Genomic DNA, 15,384 nt, shown 5'->3' on the forward strand with positions numbered 1-15,384 from the left:
CAGCCCTTTCGGTAAGCGCGTGGTTTATATAGCAGTGCCCAAGCTGACATTCCTGGAATACTCGAAAACACAACGTCAATGCTACCAAGCCAAGGAGGGGAACGAGCCAGGCGATCAAAGACGCGGTACGTTTGTTGTCTACTATTTCTTTGTCGCCAGATTGTCTCGCACGGTCGTCGACGATAGCTGCGGGCGTCTAATCTACGCTATTCACCTTGGAGTATGTAAATTACCTTGGGCCTTTATATGTAGCTAATATATTGCAGCTCTACTCAGCGATAGTCGGATAATTGCCTGGGACAATGGCGGCATCGGCGAACCCATGTTCTAGCTTGTTGGCCTTCAATGATCCGATAAGTTACAAAAATTATATCGAATGTCGATTGCCACTATAGGAGCCTTCCGCATCGAAGGAAGTCCGTCAGGGGTTCCCAGGAGAAGTTGCTTACTTCCAGGCAGATGAAACTGCGCGCTTTGGATGAAAATGTCGAACAGACCGGAAAGCGGATCTGACTAGCCACATCTAGGACCAGCGTGACAGTGTAATGACCGATTTGGAACATCTCAGCTTGCTGCCTGGCTTGCTACCTGCGGGCTTCGATACGACTCCGCGATTACAGGCATGCGTCGAGAGTGCGAAAGGGACATCAAAACTAACGGTCATCAATTCACAGCTGGCGACCCGATCTTTGTTGCAATGAACTCTGGCAGTCGAGACGAAGATCCTGAGCGAGTCTTCACTAAGCAAGGTTTTGGGTTTGGGCGTAGCAGACGATGGTGAATTGTTATCAATGACACTCCGCCTTTCCCGATGCCGGACTCACTGACGCCTAGGTCTATCTCCTTTGCTGCTTATCGATAAATTAAACAATGGGATAAGAACCGTCGAAGGAGATCTAGAGGAGTCGAGCACGTACATGTAAGTTTAATGCGCAGCTAAAAGCACCAAGCTAAGGTTTCAGGGCTGTTAAAGCATTCCACAAGGCATGCCCCGTTACGGATAGGGTATATCTGCTGGCAAGCTCTTTGTGCCGCGTCGATATTGGTCTCCGAAATTACCGAAGGGAAATAGCGCGAGAGCCAAGAAAAGCGGTTGCTTGTTAGCTTAGCTGATAATGTCTCTTGTACCTAATCTAGCCTTTAGCATAGCTTGAGCCCACCAAAGCAAAGTCGCCCTGTCACTGGTCAAGCGACGCGCTGTCACACGCGCTATCACACGCCACTTGGATCACCCAGGCCAATGGAGATGGACTCCCGGAGCGGCGCAAAGAGAAGCGCAGAGGGGTTGAATCCCGAAAGTCTTTTTCACCTTGGGGAACGTGCAACAAACTGCAAGCGCATCCTTCCACGAACAGAGCCGACTTCAACCCCTGACTCTGGCCTTCAATACAAGACGACGCCAGATTAAGCAGGGAAAAAAGGCACTAAGTCATCAGGCATCAGGAATCAAGGCATCAGGAGTCAGCTTAACCAAATCGAGGTTCCACCACCCACTCTTCCCTCGTCACGAGGCTGGACTGCTCGACGGTCCTGACAGCGTAACTGGTATTCAAATTGCGGGATATTATGCCGCTGTACCTGGTAATATTTCACCACTCTTGATTCTGTGCCTGACCCGGACGGTCTAATTTGCAGCTCCAGTGACGGCGCTTAATGTTGACAGCGTGGCCATCCTTGTTGCGGCGCGTTTCGTTTTCGCGGGTTTTGCTGTACAGTATTATTAAAGATTGCTAGCCTCCCGCCGCTTCGAATCGTCTCAGGACTTCCATCGTTTCTTGTTGCCTTCTTGCATCGCAGGAGATCGGGCGAAATGTTGGTTCCTCGCAGAACCACCATTGCGTATCTCTTCGCTGCTGTCTTTCTACTCAACGTATTTTATTTCTACTTGCATCGGGAGCGCCAACCTTTCAGCTCTTCGCGTCAAAACCAGCCTTCCTCGCTGTGGCAGCAGCTTTATCCCCTGCTCAACGAATACAAGCCCAACTGCTCTCAACCAACTCTGCGTGGTAGCGCAGGCACCCAACGATTTGATCCCTTAAATGAGTCCCCTCGGTCCAACTATATCTCTAATATTGATGAGATTCAACTGCCCATGCAAGCAGCGCATGACGGCTTTGTACATGCAATCCACACCCTAAAGATTGATGATGCCTATATACCTGGAACAACGGGTATAGTGTCCTCTGCCGGGGGGACGTATTTACCTACTTTTCTGATATCCCTCTTATTACTACGGCGAACTGGATCGACTCTCCCGGTGGAGCTTTTTATGAAAGATCGAACAGAGTATGAGCCCTTGATTTGCGAGACCATCTTACCTCCGCTGGGCGCAAAATGCTTGGTACTCTCGGATATCCTTGGGGGCCAGGACAGCCCGCAGAGTATGGAGAAGATCGAGGGCTTTCAGCTCAAGTCATTCGCCCTGCTATTCTCGTCATTCGAGAAATTCATCTGGTTGGATGCGGACTGTGTCCCTCTTCATGATCCAGCTATGATCCTTAACTCTGAGCCCTTTGAATCTACCGGCCTTGTGACCTGGCCGGATTTCTGGGCTAACTCAGCGGCACCGGTCTATTTTGATATTTCGCGACAATCTGAACCCCCGTCTACCAGTCGGCAAGCTACAGAGGCAGGAATACTTCTAATTTCAAAAGAAACTCACTTCTCGACACTAATGCTCGCTGCTTATTATAATTATTATGGACCGGACTATTATTACACTCTTCTTGACCAGGGCGCCCCAGGCGCGGGTGATAAAGATACTTTTCTTCACGCTGCATCCGCCCTGAACAAGACTTTTTACTCTGTCAGTGAAAAAGTGGTGGATTTAGGAAACGTTACTCCGTGGAATTCAGAGACTGCAGTTAATGCTGGATATATCCAAGCTGATCCAATCGAGGATTATAACTTGACAAGTCAAGGGAAATGGAGAATCAAAGATCCCTCAGTCTCTAGCCCACCCCGTGCTTTTTTTATTCACGCTGGAGATCCGGAATTCAATCCGGGCAAAGACCTACTAGGCTCAAAGTTAACAGGTTTTGATGGGAAACCTACTAGACTCTGGACCCATCCACCCGAGGCGATGAAACGTCTAGGCTATGATGCTGAGAAGGCGTTCTGGGAGGAAACAGTATCTGTGGTGTGTGATATACAGCCAGTCTTTGAATCCTGGAAGTCCAAAAGTGGACTTTGTGATAAGGTGAAGGAACATTGGGACGCTATTTTCGAGAACCCAGATGTGAATGTTCCGGAGTTTGCAGAGGGCTGATCAGTTGGTGGGAATTTCGAATTCACTAGACATTTTCTGAAGTCGCATTTTTAGTGCTCAAGTGTATATATATCTGATCTAACGAGAAAAAGAGCCCTAAAGCAGGTCTCGGGCCCAAAGGGCTTATGTACGTGCAATCCAACGGCCTGGCGCTGTTGCGGTATATATTGATAGGCAATCATAACTTCAGTAGTTCCTGTCTTTTACAACCAAGCCAGCTGCCAGTCAGACAGACAGATAAGAATTGGACGTGTTCCAGTCCAGGCTTCAAGAACGCTTCGTACGACTCCACCCTGTCTGGAACTTCGTCCGGTTCAATCGAGGTAGTACATGGGCCTCCGTGTTGAACACCACTTCACTTAGGGGGAGGAAATCCCTTGGAGAGAAAAGCAGGTATAAATACTTCAAAGTTTCGGCCTGTCAAGGATTAGTATTACTCATCCCAGAGTGTGGATGTATTATTATATATCTTACCAGCCAAAAGCTTTCCATATTATCTCGTTGCGGTGGTGGCACCTTTGTAACGTCCTGCAAGGAGGTATATCCTTGGCTGTCATTGACTATCGTGTGCTTCTGGAAGGCCTTGAAGATCTTCCAACCCCATTTCCGGTATATGGGGTCGTTTGTTACTCGATACATCAGAAAAAGACTTTCAACTGTTTCGGGTCTCTGTAGGCTGTGCGCATCCAGAGGCTTGATGATAAAATCGCGTTTCCAAGAATCCTCGTCATTGCTGCTTGAAGGCCGGGGTGATGATGATCCGGGGGACGGTTGCAGGTCGGCTTTGTCGGCCTCGAACCAGGCGATTTCCGGAGACAGACCTGTATCAGTGACTGCGTACATCGCCCAACAGGTTTTTGTAAGCTCCCGTGCCAGCTGCATTTGCTGTTCCTTCTGGGAATTCCATCCAGGCATCTGGCGGGCTTCCTTTTCAGTTAGTCCTTCCGTAGCGCCAAGTGCAATTGAGCCTGGTAAGAAGCAGACAAGATGGTCCATCTTGGGGGACAATGGCCCGCCAATGCCCTGTGGGAGCTCGGCAATGAACTGGAGCTTGGAGTATTTAGTAGAAGTAACAAGATGTTTCTGGATACCAGCCAAGGCTTCTTCCCACATCTCGCGGTATATTGGCTCCTGCCCAGAGGTCTGCAGGTATTGTTTGATTAAGTATTCTAAGCGCCAGTGAGCTTTGTGTTTCTGATAGTTAATATTTGGCCCATAATGTATACATACCATAATATGAATCTCCGCGACTCCCAAGACGGATCTCGGAGTACCTAAACTGTCCAGTATCCGGGTGGACAAAAATCGGTACGAGGCCGTCCTGCATTTGATGATCATCTATAACCTTCATGACCTGCTCGGCCTTCTGCCAGTAGTTCTTATTCCCAGTGAGATGTGCTAGATACTTCATCTCTAATTGAACGGTAGTGGCCTCGGCTGTCGATGAAGCTCCACCGTCTGCATGAGATGGAAGTCCTTGCCTGGTCCCAATGTTCACGCTTGCGTATGGTATGCCTGACTTGGACTCATACGCACCAAGCAGCCGGTCAGCCAAATCAACCGCTTTAGTCAGGTAAACGTAGTCTCGCCGGGATGAAACATGAGGAAGTATAGTAGATAGATAATGGGCAGATAAGAGGCCCCCAAGCATGCGGATGGTCATCTCAAATGTGTTTACATCCTGGTCTTGATCATACGTCAACCCACGATGAAGCCATTTCCGCGCATCTGAAAGACGAGTGGTCTGGTTCATAATCATCAGGGTATCCAAGCTGTCAACAATAATCCATCCGAGGCCGTTGGGGCTCATTTGCGAGCCAGTCTTGGAGATTGGATGAAATCGATCCTGCCCTGAATAGGAGTCGAAGCGTCAGTTTGCATGTACCTACCAACCTATCAAAGTGTTCTTTGGCCTCAGTGGAGGATTATCAGGCCTGAGACAAACTTACCCCAGGCATATTGGGCATAAGCATCCCAGCTGGTCACAAAGGCATCTTTTACCTCTTCCCGGTGTGCATCCCAATAGCTATCTTTCTCGATAGGCCTGAAAAAATCCAAAGCAGTTTCCAAGGTTGTCTCAAAACTCAAAAACCGAAGCCACCAAGTGGCCGCCAAGGCGAGGAAGCCAGTGACGAGGGATTTCAGGGCTGTTTTCAGGCCAAGCGACAACCGTGATCGGGAATCTTTGGCGCCNTCTTCCCGCGGGCGCTTCTGGGTTTCCGAGGCGGCTCTCGACGACATGGTCGTGCTCTTGCCTGAGAGCTTGTGCGACTGGTGGTGGAGCGCCGGCTGGAGATTCATGGGGGATTCACGGGGCTCCTGGCAGTCAAATAGTGGTCCTCAGTCAAATACGGTACGGTGGTGGGGACCCGCCAAGCCGCCGGGCGGGAGCGGTTGGGCCCGTGGTCTCCATCTGGTCTGGCCAGTGTTTTCATACATGGATGAACCACGAGAATGTGTCAGATCGGCGAGGTACCAAACTATTTCCGAGTCGGAAGGTTTGTGGGTCACTCCATGGGTCGTGCTCGCTTGCTCGAATCCCCGGCCCCCAAATCTTCGGAGGTTCGTTCCAAAATATCACAAAATAGACCTGTTGGGGCTCGATGCGCTTTGTTTTGCCATCCCCTGCATTCTTCTTTCTAATCTTCTTTCTAATATGGGTGCTCTTGTTCCCTCCAATCCAATTCGGAAGCACCTATCAGGGGTATGAACCTCGCTGGCTTGTTCTTCGACCATTGGTCCGTTAGCCTTAAGCTGGGTCCTTGTAAGCGCCGGGCTGTGATAACTGCATGAGGCGGCGCTCACTGGTCACTCGGCTAGCTTTGCACCTAACCATCCCCTTAATTATACCATGTCTTTCATTGCGCGGCCGGGTCTCCCGTCTTAGCCTTTTTCATTCTTTTGCCCTCCCATCACCTCTGAGCCATGGAATCTTGAGCCTCCCTTGCTATCCGAATACCTGCCTCGCAATCATCCCCAGAAACAAGATCATTTCACTTAGAACGACTGGCTCATTGCAGGCTCCAACAAGCTTCCGAGCCTGCCAAATCCAATGTCAGCCACTCTTTATCCCCCGGAGACGGAAGACGGTACAGTCACATCATTCATTCCTCTTACTACAGCCTGGGCTTCTTCTTCGGGATGTGAAAGTTACTTCCGTCTGAATGGACCGAGTCTGATGGCCTATGACCCTGGCTATGGGCTTGAGATCGACACAGATGTGATATGTGCTCCGCCAGCAGTAACAACGTGGTGGGAGCAAGGACGTTTGGGTGGTGGTGGTGAATATCACACGGCAGTCAGCATCGGCCCTATGACATGCCCTGAGGCCTTTTCCACGGTGGTCACTTCTGCCAAAGATGGCACAAGCACGCTCGCAATGTGCTGCCCTTCGTAGGTTGCCTCTGAAGCACTCAAGCACTCATCATTGCCTGACACTAATCTTTGTAGGGGATACGATCTAGTGGATGGGACACCTGGTGAAGTCGAGGGCCGTTGCCTGTCCACTGTATCTTCCGGCGCGACTCTCACTTACGCATCAACCCCTTCTGACGACTCAACCGCATGGGAAACAGCCACAACCACATTATCCCGAAGCTCAACCGTCGGTGCGATCGGCGTAGTCGGCTGGAACATAAAGGTCGCTACCCCAACGCCCTCTTCGACATCAACCTCTGTTGCCACCGATACTACATCCGAGACTGCTTCCACCTCTTCCACCTCTGCCACCGCTGCCACCTCTGCAACTTCTGCAACCTCAAGTTCGAGTAGTGATGGTCTCACCACGGGCGCTAAAGTGGGAATTGGCGTTGGGGCTGGAGTGGGTGGTGTAGGTGCACTGGCACTGTTGGCTGCGCTATATATCTTTCTCCGTCGAAGGAAGGAAGTCACCCCCAATACGCCTGTGCACTATCCGCAACAGCAGCCTCCGATGCCGCAGGCAACCTGGCAGCAGTCTGTCTGGTCTTCAGAGCTCCCTGGGTCAACGAAGCCCACTCCTGCCTCCCCTGCGGAATTAGGAGGGTGATCTATATTTATTAAAAAAGAATAGAGAGAGAAAACATATTTAGCTCTGGCCAGTAGCATGTGTTTTCTTTCTTTTCTTTTCCTTCCTCTTCCCCCTTTTCATATATATGCTGGAAACTTGGAGTTTGCTGTCACTATGTACATAATGTATGGTTAATATAATATAATATATAGTCCACCCAACTTACTGCTACGGGTCCGCATTGCGGCTTGCGAGGCCAGAGTGACATTACCGTACCCTCTGGCTAGTTTCGTGTAGAATTCGTAGAATTGGCGAGGGTTGTCGCTGCCGTTAGCCAGCCTCCTGTCTGAAGACGTCAAACCAACAGCGCATCCTGGTTGATCCTAAGTGGTCGCATCGGGGTCTGACCACAAGGCAAACCAATGAGAATACAGGCTGCGGGTGGAACTGTTGGATCCTTTCGCTTCCTGCGATCGAACAGGGTAGAGAAGAATACAAACACTCAGAGACGAGATTTTTCAAATGTACTTTGATGGAAAGTTGCAGGCCAACCGAAATTCCAGACTCGGACAAGTTCTCGGCTCGCTTTTTGTTCATGCGAGGAGGTCAGGGGGGCCCCGTGGCGGTAACCGAACAACACACGCGTGAGATGGACAGAAAGTCAAGCCCATCGAAGAGACCCTTCTAGCGTTGATTGGCACTGTTCACATCCAAACCGTGGTTCCTGCCGCTGGGGTGGGGTTGTTTGTGCTCGGAGTCAGAGATCTTAAGAGTAGAGGTTCGTTTCGAGTATTCAGAGTATGGTTTAGATCACAGTGCAGTTTGGAGAAAAGTCGACAATGGACGCTCGACTAATCTTCCAAATCACAGCATCAGCAGTAGCATTAATATGTTGAGTTAGTCGGATAATTGGCTGATTCAATGGCGACATCGGCGAACCTATGATCTTCGCTATTGACCTTCAATTATCCGATAAGTAGCAAAGATTATATCTCCGTCTATTGCCACTATAGAAGCCTTCAGGAAGTTGCTGAGTTACAGGCTCGGCCAGCTCGAACTAGTTATTTCGGATGTTTTTGGGTGCCAAGCCTTTGAATGACCAATCAATAATTGGTAAAAATAAAATTCAATTCTTCGGTGGACTTTTTTTCTCCACTATAGCCGACGCCTTTCGAATGACAGATGCCTTCACAATGGTCGAAATCAAGAATATAGAACTGACTTGTGTCTGGTATTATCATTCCTCTTTCTACACCCTTGCTGAATTTGTTTTTTATACATATCTCACTCCCTCCGTTTTCCTTTGTCGTCTTTCTTATCGCTCTTACCTCTAAAAACCGTATATATAGTTACGGACCACTGTAATGGGAAGTGTAGCAGCCGCAAATCCTTCATACATCCTGCGGAACCACCGTTCCGGGGATATGGGATGGATAGTTTATCGACACGGGGTTCTATATCATAACGAGTTCGGATGGAATCAACGTTTCGAGGCGCTCGTGGCCAGGGTGACCGCCGACTTCATTGACAACTACGACCCCGAGACAGAACGTTGCTGGATCGCCGAACGTAATGGGGAGTTTCTCGGCTGCGTTATGCTAGTGAAGGACAGGGAGGCAGAGGACAATGCAGCAAAACTACGTCTTCTCCTCGTCGAGCCAAGCGCACGAGGCCTTGGACTCGGTCGTGCATTGATCCAGCAGTGCACAAAATTCGCCCGAGATGTGGGTTATTCTCGGATACGCCTGTGGACGAATAGCGTCCTTGACTCGGCAAGATACCTTTACGCAAAGGAGGGTTATAAGCTTGTTAAAGCTGAAGATCATGAGCTTCTAGGCTTCAAGTTGACTGGAGAGAACTGGGAACTGGTGCTCTAAGAGCGGCTTATTAAGGTATTCTACTATCCTCTCGCTTCTATCCCGTGGACTAGTCTAATATTCTGTTATAGTCACAATCTGTTGCCTTTTTCCATTATAGAAGTATTGGCGAATCATACCCGGCACATTCTCGTATTTTCTTATTCTCCTCTCATGAGTACATGTGTATCTTGATCAGCCCGAACGTATCTGGTTCAACGGGCGAAATAAGGATTGTGGCGGCCTGATCTTCGAAACGACTTAATAACTGAGAGGGCTGCGTCCCCTTTGCCATTATGCACAAGGCTTGAACAGCAGGTCCTGCTCAGTATCCTTTGCCATGACACAGCTTTTCAGATAGCAACCGAGTCTATAAGATGGCTAAGATTGACCATTGTGATCCTGATGTAACTGATAATTGCCAGGTAACCTGATAGCGCGACCTATCTCTACGAGATAAATTGAGATATGGCAAGTAGGGTAACTAGCTACTAACTCAGGTTTTTTGTAGACTGCAGAGCTAGTTTTCGCCCTGTAGAACCGTCCTGACATCTTTCAAAAAGAAAGAGGACACCAAAGAGATCACCCCAAACGCAATACTAATCCAGTACGGGTACCTAAATGCCAAGGCATAAGCCTGCTGCATAGCACCAATCACAACATCATAAGCAATGTCTTTACGCTGCACAGCAGGATTAGCAGCGATCGTCTCTTTCAATTCAGGGAACTTGGCCTGAGCAGCTAGTGTTGCAAGCAGTCCAATAACATCTTCCCTAGTTGGAGCCACGATGCCGTTCTTGACGATGGCCGGCGCAACGATGGTGAGAATATACCCGTTTAACTTGCGGTAGAGCACGTTGTCGTAGGCCGTGAAGGCAACAGCACCGCCTATAAAACGGATGCTGAGGGTGATGGCTGTGATGGTGCCGATGAGGTCAATGGGGCATACCAGTTGCGCGATTATGGAGCAGGGGATGATTACGCAGCCGACTGCGATGGACGCGATGGTTGTCAGGCCCCAGAGGGTGGAGAGGTTATGCGGCGTGCCGACTGAGATGGCACCGGTTCCTGACACATAGATCCATGAAGACGACTTTGCAGTAGTTTAGGATTTGGTATCGCTTACCTGCTGTCATAAGGGCACAGGAAAATATCATCAACGGCGTGGTGCGGCCCTTTACGACTGGGATGAGTATTAGGGTTATGGCGGCTCCAAAAATAATCCCAAAGCCAATGGGCAAGGCTCGAATGCCAATGCCTATAGGGTCGCCGCCTTGCACTTTGTCAGTCTTCGTTTTTTGTAATAAGAGCGGCCACCATACCATAGACATTATAGCACTGAGTTGGCCACAGGAGTAGAAGCACGAAGTAGTTGCCGCCGCTCCAGAAGGTAACAAGCAGGATGGCTGTCATTGTTCGCTTATCTTTGGAGAAGAGCTTCGCAGGGACCATAGGATACGGGGCAAACTTCACCTCCCATACCAAAAAAGCGATAATAACGACGATCCCAAGGATGAACGGTGCAAGCACGTGCGCACTATCCCAGGGATACTGATCAGAGCATCAACGTCTTGTAGTACATGTTACGACGAAGGCTGGCCAGCTTACCTGCTGGGCACCCCACTGCATGCCCATCATGAAACATAGGACTCCGATAGTGCTCATAAAGCCACCAATGTAGTCAACCTCCCTGACGATGTCCATCTTGCTGCGGGTCGAAGTACGACCAGCGGGCCCCTTATAGAAGAAAACGACCAGCACGAGACCGATGAAATTCCACAGACCCACGACAATACCAACGTAGCGCCAGTGCGAGGCCTCTGCGATCATCTGCGCCCACAGCACGGAGGGGCAAAAGGGCAGGATTGTGAAGACAATGGCACCAATATAAGTTCCGCGCTTTTGGTACGGCACCATCTCTGCTGTGCCCGCGAGTGCAATCAGTTCGTTTAAACCGGCGCCGAGGCCGGAGAACACTTCGCCGGCTACGACAATGTCAGTTAAGGCCGTATAAATCAAATATGGTCTGCAGTACATACCGATGGCAATGTTCATTTCCTTTGCGGTGGCTGTGACGACAGGGCCGAGAATCAAGAGAACCTGTCCACACATGGCAACAGAGCGCCGGCCGAACATGTCTGACAACGCTCCAACGAAGGGGCAAAGGGCGGCGTTGGGGATCAGATAGCCTATAACCAGCCAGATATAGCGATCGTAGCCTCCAATGTCTGAGTAGATGAGCGGTATGACGCTGCCAAAGAGGTACAGCGGGATCTGCGAGCCCACCCAGAGAAAGGACATCGTTACAAGCGATAAGAAGAGCCTCCAGTTCATCTGAGTGATTAACGGGTGTTTCAGCACTCACTATTACGCTTTCTATATTTGAAGTGTATAGACAGAAGTACTACTCACGTGCTCATGCACACCAGGCGCATCGTCGACGCCATTTCCGACAACGCCAGTACCATGTTCCAGGCCGTTGCCTGTGTTAGAGATGTCTGAAACGTGGGTAGCGCCTTCATCTGCTGGCTTCTCATAACTAATGCGCATGTTCTGCTCTGTTTTCATGTTGCCGGCCTGCATAGGACAAATTTAGTAAATTCACAGGAAACTCCCACAAGGAAAAACAACTGCAGGGAGCGTCATGCAAGTTTCCGGAAATTTGTCCGTCCATTACTTCATGGGTGTAGAGAGAGAGAGGGCGTCTTTATATTAAATGCTTCCCTTGGCACTACTACGTACTCGAACGCACCCCGCATTTTAGGGCCTCTAGGAGGCTTTACGTAGCATTCCCTGGGGAAGCTGCACATAGCGCATGATCACATTATCTCGGCTCATTGAGCTGAGCATAGCAGACTATCTCGGCTCTCTGAGCTCGTCTACGGCTTAGCGGTTGTATTCTATAACATATATGAGGCTAAGTACTCATGGACGAAACCTGCGCCGCAGATTTATCCACAGGGGTTGTGCATCGGCCACCGGGACATCCGGACGCCTGGACGACTTTCCCCGCGTTTTCTGATACATCCCATGTACATTCAGTTCCAACCTACCGAGGTCGCCCTTTTGGGAAACGATGTACGGTGCGAATGGCAGAGTCAGGGTGCTGTCTAATATACAGCGCAAGATCAATGAGAACCCAAGGCAGCGGTTTAGCCCATCTCGCGTTTGACTTATCTGATTACAACTACTGGTGCTGCTATCCATGAACTGCGCGAGCTAGATCAATCATGTACTTCATTAAGAGGAGATTTCGCCTATTTAGCTGCCATCTAGAGAAATGACTGCTCTGCAATGTTAAGCAATCCCTGCAAGTGTCTCTGCACATCCGAGCACCGCCAACGCCGATGAGGTTGCAAGTCCAGCATGCCCCTGATGCATGTCTTCAGTGACTCAGCAACGCTTTCTCCAGTCGGTAGGACGGTCGAGCCTCGGTCGATTTTGCGCTCAAAGTCCTCCGGAAACACGGGTCGTTCTCGAACTAAACCCGCAGGAGTGGGCCGTTGCGAGCCCCTCGTCAGTCCAGTCAAGACCAGCTGGCGCTCCATCTTTGTGCCGATGCGGTAGACGAGTTCGAATAGTATAACCCCGAGGGCGTAGACGTCCAGTGATTCGTCGATTGAGTAGTCAAAGTACTCCTGGCTGGCCGGACCTGCAGTTTCCGGCTCAGGAAACCCATTGGCCCGGAAGAATGGTGGGCAGTAGAACTCTGTCCCGACCACGCGATTGAGCTTGGGAAGGGTAGAGCCGACAGGGGTTCCTGGGGATGAGTCGTTCATGTGCGAGATATCCGCGACGAGTCCAAAGTCACCGATACGGGGATGGCAGAATTTGGAGCATGCGCCCAGCCGTGCTTTACACATTTGGCACTCTTTAAAGTTTCGGTCTTCGGCGCAGGATAAGAAAATATTTGCTGGTTTGAGGTCTCGATGGATAATGCCTTTAGAGTGAAGATAATCAACGCCCGATATGATGCTTAGGATGAGTTTTAGAGATGGGACAAGGTGATAGCAGTGTCGGCGGAGTAAAGTGTGAGTATCGTTTGTGTGTTGTTGGCTCAAGTAGGAGCTGAGAGGAATTGGGTGTAATGACATCTGAATGTGCAGAACCACAGCAGGAAGTGCTTCACCGTTTCGATGTCTCCGCTGTAGTTGCAGCTGTGATCTATCGTTACTGAGACCATCTGTGAAAATGTCGCCGTCACTGGCGCCAAACGTAGACAGTTGGCTATAAGTCTGCTCGTTGAACTCTCGTGGAATAGACTCGACATCGTCCTCCGAGCTGCGCGACAAAATCTTCTCCAACGAATGCACTGTTGAATCTGTTGCACTTCTGCGATCAGTCGAACCATCCCCAGTAGACGACGGCTGCTCCTCTTGAGAATGTTCAAAAACAATGCCGAAACTGTCAGCGCCTGATGGCTCATGGGCTTCGCTGTTTTGGGTCTCTTCGTAGTCAAGCTCGCCTGGGGCTTCCTGATTGGCAAACGGAATGCGCGGGAAGTTGGTTTGCTCCAGCCAGGCTCCATAATATCGCACAACATTTGCATGCTCCAGCCGGGCCAACGTTCGGATTTCCTTCATGATGTTTTCCAGCTGGTTCTCATTTCCACACTGCAGCTGCTCGAGGCGCCTTTGGCTGAGCGGGATTTTCTTAACAGCATAGTCTTGTCCATCGATGTGGTTCTTGACATGATACACTTCTCCAAAAGAGCCCCGGCCGACGACCTCGATTTCCGCAAATTCCATGGCGTATCTGGACATCGTGGTGTTGGACGGTGTAGACTTGACATCAAACAGCGGAAAGCTCGTCGGTGAGCTGCCAGTAATTGGCAGTAGGGGGCGCGGTATCCTCCTCGGATCAAGCTGAAAGTCCTCCAACGCTGGAATGCCTTTTTCCGCACCATGATGACCTCGGAAATCCAACGGACCAACCTCATGGCCCTCCAAACGCAAATTGGGTGTAGATTTGTAAATGGACTGCCCCTCACTTCTCGTGGTCTTGGAGGCCAGAACAAGGTCGCCGGTTCCTCCAATCGCGGGTTTCCTGTTCGTATCCCCGATATCGAGCCCTTCAAGCGCGTTTAGGCCAAGAGCATCAAGGTTGTCACGATAGTACTGCCGCGTTGATCCCCACTTATCCTCCTCAATTCCATCCGCCAGGACACCATGGGCTGAAAGAAACTTGGATTTGTGGGAGTACAGCTTCTTCCCGAGGAACTGCACTTCCGGGGAGTCCCGCGTATACCGATTACGAGAGCCATGCTGTTTGTTCAATAGATCTGCAGCCCGGGTAAGGCAGTAGAATTCCAGCAAGGCAGAAGTCATGAGATTGGAATGGCTATCGGTATCAGCGGCAAGCAGTTCTTGGGTGCTACTGTCATCTGTCCCTCCATCTTCTGGGCTGGGCAGTTTCCCATCTTGCACGGAATTGATTTCACCCTTAGCTTCTTCCTTGGTGATCACTTCATGGTCACTTGCTTCCGAGTTTGAGTCGGAATCAGACGAGCCTATCTCTGCGGCAGGTCTGAACATGGACATGTTGAATGGCGATAGTAGTGGTGAAGTGAAGTGTCAGGTCTAGGGCCAGGTCGAGGCCATGCAGCACTGATATGGTCCAGCCATCTAGTTTCTTAAGGTGTGTTAAACGAACGGTGTACAGTGTATAGTTCAGATCGGCTGGATATTCACAGAGCCTCCAAATCGATCGGGGTCTTGGCGACTTGCAGAATACACAACGGGTTGAAAACAAATCGTAAGATAGCAATTGCAATAGAAAACGCGGTTGAAATTGGAAGTGAAAATGGCAGCGCAATGCGAGTGTTTTGAAGGGCCACGAATTGGGTTGACTGTTGTTGAAAGAATCAACAAAGTGTCCTCTGGCGGGCGCGTTTCGATTGGATTCTATGGATTCCTCAGGTCACTGGCAGGGCGTCCACTAGGCTGCAGATATGCACCCAATGTACCATCTCGCGATCATATTGGAGCACAGGATTCTGACTGTCGATCTATCTTGCTTCCCAAGATGGGATGATTTGTTAACTGAAGATGCTGCTGAGAAGAAGTTGACACCGCAAGATGCCCGTTGCCGCCACGTGATCCATTCCGTGAGTCACTGCCTTGCGGCCTGAGGCAGAACCAACAGATCCTCGCCGACGACTTTATAATATCGATGTCAGATGAATATGATAGTTAAGATTGAATATGTTATCTATATCTGACATAATGGTTCGTTAGACGAAATGAGCTTGATCCCAGATCGGGAAAATCTGT

General features: G+C 50.0%; 6 protein-coding genes across 6 annotated transcripts; 3 read left to right on the plus strand and 3 right to left on the minus strand.

Annotated features, from left to right (window-relative positions):
• Nucleotides 1-1,810: 1,810 nt before the first annotated feature.
• ASPSYDRAFT_54499 (uncharacterized protein) lies at nucleotides 1,811-3,268 on the plus strand (the record flags this gene model as incomplete). Its single annotated transcript, XM_040848860.1, has 2 exons — nucleotides 1,811-1,870; nucleotides 1,931-3,268. 2 exons carry the CDS (start codon nucleotides 1,811-1,813, stop codon nucleotides 3,266-3,268), a joined length of 1,398 nt encoding a protein of 465 aa, XP_040708963.1.
• A 267-nt stretch (nucleotides 3,269-3,535) lies between these two features.
• Nucleotides 3,536-5,509, minus strand: ASPSYDRAFT_54500 (glycoside hydrolase family 47 protein; the record flags this gene model as incomplete). The annotated part of the gene is made up of 4 exons (XM_040848861.1): nucleotides 3,536-3,685; nucleotides 3,743-4,437; nucleotides 4,499-5,119; nucleotides 5,218-5,509. The coding sequence occupies 4 exons, from the start codon at nucleotides 5,507-5,509 to the stop codon at nucleotides 3,536-3,538; spliced, it is 1,758 nt and encodes a 585-aa protein (XP_040708964.1).
• An 811-nt stretch (nucleotides 5,510-6,320) lies between these two features.
• On the plus strand, nucleotides 6,321-7,295 carry ASPSYDRAFT_85133 (uncharacterized protein; the record flags this gene model as incomplete). Its single annotated transcript, XM_040851481.1, has 2 exons — nucleotides 6,321-6,661; nucleotides 6,719-7,295. 2 exons carry the CDS (start codon nucleotides 6,321-6,323, stop codon nucleotides 7,293-7,295), a joined length of 918 nt encoding a protein of 305 aa, XP_040708965.1.
• A 1,131-nt stretch (nucleotides 7,296-8,426) lies between these two features.
• ASPSYDRAFT_128402 (GNAT family N-acetyltransferase) lies at nucleotides 8,427-9,507 on the plus strand. Its single transcript, XM_040840490.1, has 2 exons — nucleotides 8,427-9,148; nucleotides 9,205-9,507. Exon 1 carries the CDS (start codon nucleotides 8,621-8,623, stop codon nucleotides 9,131-9,133), a length of 513 nt encoding a protein of 170 aa, XP_040708966.1. The 5' UTR covers nucleotides 8,427-8,620; the 3' UTR covers nucleotides 9,134-9,148; nucleotides 9,205-9,507.
• A 5-nt stretch (nucleotides 9,508-9,512) lies between these two features.
• Nucleotides 9,513-11,777, minus strand: ASPSYDRAFT_39954 (uncharacterized protein). Its single transcript, XM_040845989.1, has 6 exons — nucleotides 11,525-11,777; nucleotides 11,164-11,446; nucleotides 10,721-11,109; nucleotides 10,435-10,663; nucleotides 10,239-10,385; nucleotides 9,513-10,180 (listed from the first exon to the last, which is right to left on the minus strand). The coding sequence occupies exons 1-6, from the start codon at nucleotides 11,678-11,680 to the stop codon at nucleotides 9,633-9,635; spliced, it is 1,752 nt and encodes a 583-aa protein (XP_040708967.1). The 5' UTR covers nucleotides 11,681-11,777; the 3' UTR covers nucleotides 9,513-9,632.
• Nucleotides 11,778-12,384: 607 nt separating this feature from the next.
• On the minus strand, nucleotides 12,385-14,652 carry ASPSYDRAFT_194139 (putative protein kinase; the record flags this gene model as incomplete). The annotated part of the gene is made up of 1 exon (XM_040843685.1): nucleotides 12,385-14,652. The coding sequence occupies one exon, from the start codon at nucleotides 14,650-14,652 to the stop codon at nucleotides 12,385-12,387; it is 2,268 nt and encodes a 755-aa protein (XP_040708968.1).
• Nucleotides 14,653-15,384: the final 732 nt, after the last annotated feature.

The sequence above is a fragment of the Aspergillus sydowii genome, assembly GCF_001890705.1.
Source record: "Aspergillus sydowii CBS 593.65 unplaced genomic scaffold ASPSYscaffold_1, whole genome shotgun sequence".
Taxonomy (NCBI): domain Eukaryota; kingdom Fungi; phylum Ascomycota; class Eurotiomycetes; order Eurotiales; family Aspergillaceae; genus Aspergillus; species Aspergillus sydowii.